This window comes from Oryx dammah, unplaced genomic scaffold (genome assembly GCF_014754425.2).
Source record: "Oryx dammah isolate SB20612 unplaced genomic scaffold, SCBI_Odam_1.1 HiC_scaffold_19, whole genome shotgun sequence".
NCBI classification, from domain to species: domain Eukaryota; kingdom Metazoa; phylum Chordata; class Mammalia; order Artiodactyla; family Bovidae; genus Oryx; species Oryx dammah.
In genome coordinates, this window is record NW_024070203.1 from 72,672,123 (window position 1) to 72,683,846 (window position 11,724).

The 11,724-nt window shown below is 44.6% G+C and overlaps 1 protein-coding gene across 10 annotated transcripts in view; it reads right to left on the minus strand.

Annotated features, from left to right (window-relative positions):
• Window positions 1–6,699, minus strand: part of RIMS2 (regulating synaptic membrane exocytosis 2) — a 592,497-nt gene extending 585,798 nt beyond the window's left edge. For 4 of the 10 annotated variants that reach the window (XM_040261944.1, XM_040261943.1, XM_040261942.1 and 1 more), the window contains exon 1: window positions 6,156–6,698. In XM_040261944.1, coding sequence (XP_040117878.1) covers window positions 6,156–6,331 — 176 coding nt within the window. In that variant the 5' untranslated portion in view covers window positions 6,332–6,698. Of the gene's footprint in view, window positions 1–6,155 lie in introns of all 10 variants that reach the window. The other 6 variants (XM_040261950.1, XM_040261948.1, XM_040261945.1 and 3 more) reach the window with 2 other exon arrangements.
• Between the last annotated feature and the right edge of the window lie 5,025 nt (window positions 6,700–11,724).

Genomic DNA, 11,724 nt, shown 5'->3' on the forward strand with positions numbered 1-11,724 from the left:
CACTGTACAAATCAATTTTATCAATATATATTATCAACAAGAAGATACTATTTAATTGTCCTAATTACTTTAAAATATAGAATATATATGAAAAGTTTATTAGGTATTTTCTCATAAAATGGCAATGTTTTAAAATGCATTTTGAATTCTTAGAAACTACGTAGTTTCAATTTTTGGCAATGACCATGGTTACTGCATATACAATAATGATTTTTATTTAACTCTTCATGATTAAATTACATAATTTAGATGACATGCCACAGTTAAAACCTCATTTAGGTGTAAGAAAAAATATGGTATTTTAAATATTAGAAAGAGGAAGATCATTCTAAGCATATCATAAAACCCAAAGGCAATCATAATAATAATAAATTTAAATACATTTAAAAAAATCTTGACTAGTAAAAAAAAAGGCATAAACAAGGTCATAAAACAAAAGACAAATAAGGAGCTTCCACAAATCACTGAAAATGACCAACAGAAAAAGAAATACAAAAGGCTCTAAACAAGTGTAAACGGCTCTCAACCTCACTGATAATAAGAAAATTGCAATTAAATTTTAGAATGGCATATTTTCCACCAAAACTATTGGCACATACTGAGTTAGCAAGGATATATGAAAATCTCCTAGCATATGTCACTTATGCATACTTCCTTTATGAAAGTAAATGTGACAACATTAAATGTAAATTTTTTATTTTATACATTATAAAAATATAAAGGTTACACTTTATGACCTTTTGATCAAAGAATCTCATTTCTAGGAATTTATTCCAGAGACAAATTCAGGCATATGGAAAATGATATATGTACAAATGCAAGAGATATAAGAGACTCGGGTTTGATACCTTGGTTGGAAAGATCCCCTGGAGAAGGGAGGGCATGGCAACCCACTCCACTATTCTTGCCTGGAGAATCCCATGGACAGAAGGGCCTGGCGGGCTACAGTCTATAGGGTTGCAAAGAGTGGGACATGACTGAAGTGACTTAGCATGTACACACATGCACACATGCAGCCATTATAATGAATTCAGTTCAGTCACTCAGTCGTGTCCAACTCTTTGCGACCCCATGAATCACAGCACGCCAGGCTTCCCTGTCCATCAACAACTCCCGAAGTTCACTCAAACTCAGGTCCATTGAGTCGGTGATGCCATCCAGCCATCTCATCCTCTGTTGTCCCCTTCTCCTGCTCCCAATCCCTCCCAGCACCAGGGTCTTTTCCGATGAGTCAACTCTTCGCCTGAGGTGGCCAAAGTATTGGAGTTTCAGATTTAGTGTCAGTCCTTCCAATGAACACCCAGGACTGATCTCCTTTACTATGGACTGGTTGGATCTCCTTGCAGTTCAAGGGACTCTCAAGAGTCTTCTCCAACACCACAGTTCAAAAGCATCAATTCTTCGGCGCTCAGCCTTCTTCACAGTCCAACTCTCACATCCATACATGACCACTGGAAAAACCATAGCCCTGACTAGACGGACCTTTGTTGGCAAAGCAATGTCTCTGCTTTTCAATATGCTATCTAGGTTGGTCATAACTTTCTTCCCAAGGAATAAGCGTCTTTTAATTTCATGGCTGCAATCACCATCTGCAGTGATTTTGGAGCCCCAAAAAGCTAAAGTCTGACACTGTTTCCACTGTTTCCCCATCTATTTCCCATGAAGTGACAGGACCAGATGCCATGATCTTAGTTTTCTGAATGTTAAGCTTTAAGCCAACTTTTTCACTCTCCTCTTTCACTTTCATCAAGAAACTTTCTAGTTCCTCTTCACTTTCTGCCATAAGGGTGGTGTCATCTGCATATCTGAGCTTAATATCCCTAACATATCCCTAAAATGAATTAGGGAGTTATATATTCATGGGTGTGGAATTGATCTCCTAAAATTAAACTGCAGGACATATTTGTACCTTTTATCTTTGCATATATAAGTCCACACATGTGTACACACATATATACATATATACAATATTTGATATACGCACATATCTACTCTAAAGCATAGAATATTTCTGAAAGAGTATAAAACAAGTTGGCAACAGGAGTTGCCTCTGGAAAGGGAAACTAGGTAGCTAAAAATTTTGTATCATATGTATATAATACCTATTAAGTAAAGAAGTTTATAAACTGACTTTGGAAAGTACTTTAAAATTGAAATATTAAAAAATATAAAACTTCTTACCTATGTTTTAAATGTAATCTAAATCATTACTTTGATCTATCATGCGAATTTTTATTTATCATTTTCTTTTATTAGAAGAGCAAATTATCCCTTTGACATTAACAGAAAATCTAAACTGTGGCTGAAAAGATAATTTACATAGCAAGAAACACATAATTTCTAAGTTGTTCCAAAAACATCTCATCTAAAAGACTATGATACAAGGATAGCAGAAAGCTCAATAAATATTTACTGAAAATACTTTTCTATTGATTTCAGTGGGTTTACTTTACATTTTTTTCACATCACACCCAAAACAAACAAAAAATAGTAACAAGAACAAAACTCACTGGAAAATATAAACTTTAAATATATTATGCACTTTGTCCAAAAATTTTCATTTTTCCAGTAAGTCTGGTAAGCTTCTTGTTAATGAACATTACTCGAAGTTAAATCAACACTGCTTACTAGATACGTACCATGTGCAGGTGTTAAGGATACTACAAAACAGAGACTCCAAAGAAGAGTACATTCTTACTCCTGCCCTCAAGAAGTTTACAGTCTTAAAAGACAAGGCTTAAAAACTTTAATCAATAAAAGAATATTATAGATTTTACTGATACACTGAGTTATCCAAACTAAAACTGTTAAAGAATTTTAAAAAAGTAATTGTTGATCCATTGAAGGATCTATTGGATATAAAAATGCTTCCAAAGACCTAATATCTCACTCATATGTAAAACTGTAACATCTGATGATGACCGAAGACTTCCAGAATATGTGAATATCCAGCTAGGCCGTGAAGAAACTGCTAATGATTAAATATAAATAGTTTTTAATTATCCACACTCCTTAGAAGAGAATTTACTGCAATGGTCTCAATCAGTTTTGATCGCTCACCTTTCTCACTAAAAATATGTCAGGCACTAACTTCTTAAAATATGTATATTTACTTATAGGCATCTTCACATTGTCAATCTATATATTAAGTATCAATAAAACTTAATTTCTGTCTTTTTCAAACACAGACAAAAATGTAAATATAAGTTTTAATTATTTTCTTCTTGTAATCTAGTACATCATCTTACGATGCCCTTGGGTATCCACATTCTGCTTTGTATGAATACTTAATATGAATATTTAAACTCATAGATCATGCAAAAATATTTTCATCCAATGGTTTCAATTTTTCACACAGCAAACTCATTTTTTAGCATAGCTGTTAAAAGGCAGCAGACATTAGTTTGAATTTCAGTTTATTTCTCTCTGCCCATGACCTTCTCTCAGAATAAATGTTAACATGCAATTAAACAGACATCACTAAAGAGAAACAAGGTATAGTGATGACCAAGCAAATGGCCCCTAAAATTTAATGGCAAATAGCAATCGTTGAAGAATATTAGTACTATTTTTTCTTATAAATAGCATTTGTAACTTAATAGCCAATATTGAAAATATTAGTAAATTGTCAAAATCCTCAAAACAATCTGTCTCATTTTTATCATTCTATTATAAAGTCTATTCTTTTCCTAATCTTCCTTGTCTAATCTTATTTTATTATGAAAGCCAAAAGTAGTTTTTATTTACCTTTAATAGAAGGGTAATTGCTTTACAATATTATATTGGTTTCTGCAAAAGTATTTTTAAAGAATATTAAAAATTAAAGTTTCAAATATATTATAATTTAACCTCCAAATAGTTTCTTGTTAAAATGGATACAAAACTAATTCTGAAACCATGTATATCATTTTGAGGTATGACTCCTTCCAAGTCTAAGTTAGGTAAAGATGCAAATAGATATTTTACATAAACACAAACAGATTTTTCATCAATATAATTTCATAGACTGTATGACTATGTTCTTAGAGAATGCTTGTTTCTACCTAAACTATGCAAATATGAATGCACAAATTTTATATGCATTTGCACAGTATGTAGGTTTACACAGGAAAGTAAAATACTCACACGTACCTATCTGGAAAAACCCTTTCACATTCTCCTAATGTAACATATAGTTCACCTTAAATAATTCTTAATTTAGTACTCAAAAGTTCATTTAAGTTGCTATATATTGGAAAAATAAATAGATTTGGAACTACAGTGAACTAGCCAATAAATACCATAATTCTGCATGCCATAAAAAAATAAAAACACTTCCTACATTTAAATATGAGTCAAACAAATAAAACCACATTTAATTTGAGCATCATTTGGCAATACTTATAACAATTATAAGAAAATACAGATTCATATATCCAAATATCAAACTCTAAGTCATCAAAAGCTTGACACTGTTAGTAAAGTTAAGCAAAAGTTAGAAGTATGCTCAAAAAGCTCTTTAAAATAATTGTTTTATTTTTACTAGTTGAAATAAGCTACTTAAATCTTTTACTATTTTTTCATTTCCCAAGCCTACTAGTAAATCACATTGCCAAACAACTATTCAAACCCAGAAATTAGTTTTGAAGAAGCAATTCTTTATTTCAGTTTGTACGTTAGAAACACATTTGCTCTTAGTCCTTCAGTATTTTTTTTTTTTGAGAACTAGTATTTTTCTTGGACATGTAAAGATATTTGATAAGTTCGTTATATAATTTAAAGTAGTATTTTTCATTAAAATATGTAAATATATTTGTAGAGAGAATTGTTTCTTTGTTAAGTGCTAAAGAATACTGAATTCAACAACCTGTTTTTTGGAATTTACATGATTAGAGGTCAGTGTGTTAGTTCCGTCCCAGAGGAACTCTACTCTTTCAACTATGTGTTTCCGTGGAGAATATGGGGAAAGCATAATTTAGAAATAGGCGACACAAAAGAACTGTCGCATATTTGGTATATAAACTGTACAAATTAATCTTAATGAATAATGCATTTCTCAAAAAATGAAAGAATTGAGCTCGAAAAAAATTTTTTAAAAAAGGTTACACATGCTTTGCACAATCTCCTTCACGTAGTAACCGAGAAGTCAAAGAACCGTAAAACATTTAAAAGCAAACCTGCTGAAACACATCTCTTTGCTAGACTAACAAGAAAAGGAATCTCAAACGCCTACAGATCTTTCTCTCTCTGGACAGTTCCCTGGTGCTGAAGTTACACCGTCACTAAACTGTGCTGGGTGCCTGGGTGCTGCTTTCACTGTCCCACCCTCCGCAAGATCCCGCTGCCTAGACTACGAGCACGAGGAGCAGAACTTCACAAGGTAGGGAGCATCCCACGCTGCAGTAACGGGAGGAGCTGGAGTCCCTTCGGAGCCTCTTCGAGATTAGGCAGATTTACTAGTTGCAAATAGGAAGAGCGGCAGAGTGCAGGGTGTTACACACCCGCCGAGGGGGAGGGGCTGGAAGATGGCGGCGACCGCACACCCACCCGAGACACGACAGCGTTTATTACAGGCCCCCCTCGCCCGCACCGCCGCCCTCCTGCCCGGGGCGACAGTGGGCAGCGCTGCTCTTCCCGCAGTGGGAGAGGCTGTCGGGGCAGAAGCGCCCCGGGGAGGCGGGGCCCGCGGGCCCCCCGGCGGCGCCCTCCTCCCGGGCCGGCGCGCCTCCGCCCGGGTCCCGGCCTGGGGAGCACCTGTGCACGGCCATATTGGATTCCTCGCCCCAGTCACTGCCTCCGCGCGGGGGCGGCGGGAAGCGACCAGGGACGCGCGGAGAGAGCGTTCAGCCCCGAGCCCCGCCGGGGCCCGCAGCCGAACTGGCCCGGCGGGGCAAGCCGGAAGGACGCCGGGGGGAAATTACAACGCCCACAGGCTCGCCGCGGCCGGCCTCGGCGCTCTCACTCCCCGACACACACACCCCTGCGCTCTGACAGCCCCAGCAAGCTAGCCCCGGCGGCCGGCGGCGGTCGCAACCCTCGTGGCCCAGGCGCCGCCGGCGGGAAGGAAGGGCGGCGATCCCCGGGCGCGCCGGCGGCCGCAGGGCAGCGACCGAGGTGGGGGGGGACGGCGGAGGGCAGGGAGGGAGGGAGGCGGGAAGATGGAGTCAGGTCCTTACTTCAGCACCGACTGCTCCTTCTCCTCTTCTTTCTTCTGCCGATCCATGACGGCCAGGATGATTTTCCTCTCCTCCTCCGTGAGGTGGCTGAGGTCGGGCATCTCGGGCTGCAGAGGCGGCTGAGAGGCCGCCGGGGTGGGAGCCGGGCGGCCCCGCGGCCCGACAGGAGCCGACATGTTTGGTGGAGTCCAACCACCCTAGGGAAGCCGGGAGGCAACTCCACCGGCGGCGGCGGCGGCGGCACCCGCGCGGGCGGCTGGGGCAGCCTCCGGCGCCGGGACAAATACATACAAATCAATGGCCTTCAATCCCAGGCGACGGTCCCCCTCCCCCAAGATGGAAAAGGTGGGGGGAGGGAAGGGGAGGGCGAGCGCGGCGGGGTGGGGGGAAGGCAGGGCTGACGAGTGCGCTCCGAGAAATGTTTCTTTTTTCCCCGGGGGGCGAAGGGCTGGCAAGTGAGCTGTTGGAGCAAGAAGAGGAGCGGGAGGCCGGGCCGGGCCGCGGAGGGCGCGGAGCGGCGCGGGGAGGGTGGTGGAGTAAGGTGGCGGGGACGGCGATAAGGGTGGGGTGACTGGAAGGAGCGGGCGGGAGGGCGGCGCGCCGGCCCGGGGCGCGAGGGGGTCCGGCCGCGGCGGAGGCGGGGGGCCCCGCGCGCGCCGCTCGGGAGCGGAGACGGGTGGCTGCGACCCAGCCCCCTGGGGGGAGTCCCGGGAACTCGCTCCGAGTGCCGGGAAGGCAGCGTCCCGCGAGCCAAGAGGGGCGCCGAGGCGGGATCGCAGAGGAGAGGGAGGAAGCAGGGGCGAATTTCCCAGAGAAGCTGCCGAGCCGTCCCACCGGCCGACGCGTCACTGGGCTCCCGGCTCCGCAGAGGGAGGACCCCCCTCCAGAAACGAAGGGGAGAGGGCCGGGGGTGGGGGGCGGGTAGCCTTGAAGACCACCCCTCCGGGCTAGAGCGGGGAAGCGAAAGCGGAGTAGGGATGACAAGGGCTAGTGGCGGACAGTCCCGAGGCCGGGGCTTCGCGGCTGCCAGCGCCCGGATCCCAGCGACCTCCGACGCGCAGCAGGGTCGGGCGCGGGTCCTTCCACATCAACGCGCCCGTCTGGAGTCCCTCAAGCTGCCACCGCCCCTGTGGTCCGTGGAGTGGGTGCGGAGGGCCCGCTCCCTCCGCCGCCGCTGCTGCTGCTGCCGCCGCCGCTCGGTGCCGCCGCCCGCGCCTCCTCCGCCCCTCCGCCTCCCCGGCTCCTCCCGCGGGGGCCGCGTCACCTCCCGGCCGCGGAGGCCGGAGCACCGCGGATGCCCGGCGGGCGGCGCCCACCCTCCCGAAGGCGACCAGTGGACTGGGGCCGGGCGGGGAGAGGTTGGGGAGGGTGGCAGGGAGGGAAGCAAGGGAAGAGAGTGAGCTGGGAGGAGAAGAGCGGGAGTTTCGACGGCGGGGCTGTGGAGAGGGGAGCTTGAGAGCCGGCGTCGGTAGAGAGGGAAGAGGTAAGAATAGAGGTGGATGGAGAGCCCTGTGGGTCAGCTAGAAAGGTAGAGAACCAGGAGCGCAGGGACCGGCGGCGGGCGTGTCGGGTCCGGGGACTGAGATCCGGGAGTGAGGGCTCGCAGGGGTTTTGAATCCGGAATGGGGCGGGCGGCGCGCAAGGTGTCAGGCTGGAGGGGGAAAAGTGTGAGCGCTTGGAGGGGCTCTTGAGCTGCCAAGGGCGGAGTCCTGGAAGGAGGGAGACTGTAAGTGTTGGGGCGGGGTAGGGGGGGTTGGTTCCCCGGGGGATCCTCATGGCGAAGAAAGCTCGGAGAGGTATTGACTGAGGGCGCGGGAGAGGCTGGAGAAGTGGGAGGTGACATTGGGAGAGTTAGGGTTTGTCTGGGAAAGGTGTGCGGATGAGGAGGAGACCGGAGGCTGTAAATTTGAAGGCAAAGGACTAAGGATCAGTCGGAGAATGAGGATCAGCCAGTGCTTGGGCCAAGGGCTTCGTTCTATTTGGCCCTCTTTGGCGGGCCTTATCTGGAGACTAGTGGCAGGGAAGCCAGGGGATGGGGTTAGTGGGAGAGTCTGGTTTTCCAAGCACAGGGACGGGTAAGATGAAAGAGGTTGAGAGTGAACAGAAAACCAGCTCCTGGAGAATGGCAGTGGCCGCCGCTGCCCTGTGTTTTGGGTAGGGCTGAGCCCCTCCCTGACAACCCTCTGGGTGGGGTGGAGTGGGGCGGCACTGGGAGCTACTGGAGAGGGGTAGAGTTGAGGCCAGGAGGACTCGTTGCCAGGGATCACCCCTTCTGCCTGCTCTTGGCAAGCGCAGTGAATGACTGAGGTGGGGTGCGTGTACGTGTGTGTATCTACGTATACGTACACACCCCTACCCCGCCTTCCACGCTAGCTCTGTTTAGTACCAGACCAGATTATCGTCTGATGAGTAGTGTAAAGCCTTGGGGACTTGTATTATATTTATCTTCTTGGTGTGTAGCAAACTCTCTCCTCCTCCCAGTCCCCGTTCCCCGGGTAGCATCTGACTAGCTCCCAATTTAAGAGACCTGGGGGATACACAAAGCTGTCTTGGAAGTCTCTTGTGATTTCTAAGCATAAATGTCTTCTGTTTCTTTTCTCCCACCCCTTGTAAGGGAAAAGTTTACTAAGTGCTTTTATTTATTTATTTACTCATTTATTTATATTACTCACCTACTTCAAGCTCTCACATTCCCAAGTAATTCAGTTTTCATCTCTTTGGAGTTGGTTTAATGAGATCATATGAATCCACATTTATGTGATTTTGTTGTAGAATTAGAGGATTATTATATATCTCTAATCCAGCCTCATCATTTTATGGGAACTAGAGGACTAAGGTCAGCCAGCTAGTAAATGGCAGCACTGCAACTAGAACCTACATCCTTTTACTCCTGTTTGAAACCATGGCAATTTTAAACCCTAGCTGCACTTTTTAAAAATATCACCTGAGTCTAACCCTAGATCAAATGAATCAGTCTCTGGCATAAGGACTCTGGTCAAGAGTATATTTTGAAAATTCCTAAGTGACTAAAACATAGCAAAGATTGGAAACTATACTAAGTGCATTACAATCAAAGATAATGGAGGAGAAACTGGGAAGTGGGAAACAAAAAGAACATGTCTAGTGAGACTGATTATTTTACCTAAAATTGGAATATTGAGTTTTTAAATAACATCCACACTTTCCTTTCCACTAATATGCAATGACAGGTAACAGTAAATACACATATCTATGACCTTTACCTCTCTGCCACTAAAATACACTAAAAGCTCCTTTAAAAGAAAGGAGATTAGAGCTAAAAACAAAAAGGCGGGGAGGGGGCGGGGGGGGACACGCTCTACCTTATTCACCTATTTCTGAGCCCAATTTGAAGCACCACCACCTCCATTCCCCAGTCAGCTATCAACCCAAGTAGAAACAGACTCCCCGGAGGCTAAAAGGCTTAGTTATTCTGAGTACATAAGATGTGAACTTAAAAGAGGTGGTCCAAACTGAATCATTTTGGCTTATTTTATAGCAGAGTCACACCCTGGGCCAAGCACTGTTTTCTACCAGTCACAAAGTATGCTGAGTGCCTGCAGCTGTGTCTCCCAGAACCCCTCCTACCTCTCAGCTGCCTAGAGATAATGCCAGCATATAAAACTCAATGTGCATAAGCTGGTATCACTGGGACACCTGATTTCTTATAGGACTGGATAAAGCAGAAGTGTATTTCCTTTTTACATTTCTTTACTACAAACAACTACATGTGTTTTTCCTGTTAAAGGGAATGCTTAGCAGTGGAAGTATCTTAAAATCATCTGCCACTGTGATTCATATACCTTTTCAAAATAAAAATTTGTCACAGTATTTATATAACATACAGAATCCCATAGAATTTGAAATGGGCTACTTTTCAAAGTAGTAGACCCAATTTAAAGTAAGATTGGTACGCTGAGAACTAAAACACCTTCCAAAGATCTGTCTTTTGATCTCTGTTTTGTTTTGTTTGTTCTGGTTTAGTATTTAACCTAAAATGTTTATCACATCTCATTATATCGGCATTATGTTTTGCTTAAGCGTGTCCCTCAAATATATGAACACATTTGAAGTTGAGTTGAAAGTGAATTGTTCTTACTTACCTTTAGGAGTAACTCTCCATCTTCATCTTCATCCCTCATTGAGTTTTCTGACAGGCCACAAACTAACTCAGAAATGCAGATCCTTTCTTCAGTTCCTATGGGAGCATAAGTTTGTGAACTTATGCCTGTAAACCTGTGGACTTTGATTTTTGCATAAGGGTAAGATCAGCCTTGGGATTTCTGTGGAAGGAGTGATGCTAAAGCTGAAACTCCAGTACTTTGGCCACCTCATGCGAAGAGTTGACTCATTGGAAAAGACTCTGATGCTGGGAGGGATTGGGGGCAGGAGGAGAAGGGGACGACAGAGGATGAGATGGCTGGATGGCATCACTGATTCGATGGACGTGAGTCTGAGTGAACTCCAGGAGATGGTGATGGACAGGGAGGCCTGGCGTGCTGCGATTCATGGGGTCGCAAAGAGTCGGACACGACTGAGCGACTGAACTGAACTGAACTCAAGGGCTAATTAGGGCTTCCATGGTGGCTCAGTGGTTAAGAATCTGCCTGCCAGTGCAGGAGACATGAGTTTGATCGCTGGGTAAGAAAGATTCCCTGGAGAAGGAAATGGCAACCCACTCCAGTATTCTTGCCTGAAAAATCCCATGGCCAGAGGAGCCTGGCGAACTATGGTTCACTAAGTCGGACACAACTTAGTGACTAAACAGCAAGGGCTAATTACTTGCAATCTACTAAAAAAGTTATAGGAGGCATATCTAAACTAAAATCAAAACTGTAATAATCAGTAAAATTTACTGAAGACTCAGTACCCTGCTAACAGATCTGGCTGCCTCACAATGCTTAGAATCATTGCAGCCCTCAGTTTCTCCTAACAGATCTCCCTGCTTCTGTCCTTACGGCTTTCAGTCTTTTCTCAACACAGCATAAAGACAAAGCCTCCTAAAATATTAGTCAAATCATATCACTCTACTGGTCAAAATCCTGTGGTGGCTCCCTGCTTGACTCAGAATTAAACCCTTTAAATGGCCTGCAAGTCCCACATAACCTCTCTGACATCATCTACTAGTCTCTTGTAGGCTTTCCTCCAGCTGTTCCTTCTGCCCAAAATACTGTTCACCCCGATATTCACATGGGCTACTCCCCTTCTGCGCATTTCTACTTAGTTATCCATCCTGTTTAATACTCCAGCCCACTTCACTGGCTCCCTGGTCACTCTAGTCTCCTTTACCTTACCCTGATTTTTCCATGACACTTGCCACTCTCCAACTTTTACTCCAAGTTGAATAATATCCCAGCTTTTTATGTTTATCACTAATCTTTAACTTCCTGCACAAGAATATTTAAGCACATGAACAAAGTAGGATTTTTACTAATGTATCGTATGGACCTAGAACAGTACATCGCATGTAGTAGGTATTCCCACAAATAAATACTCGTTGAGTTCATTTCTGGAGAGAGAATCTTGTCATGATTGTTTAAGTTGGGTGGGC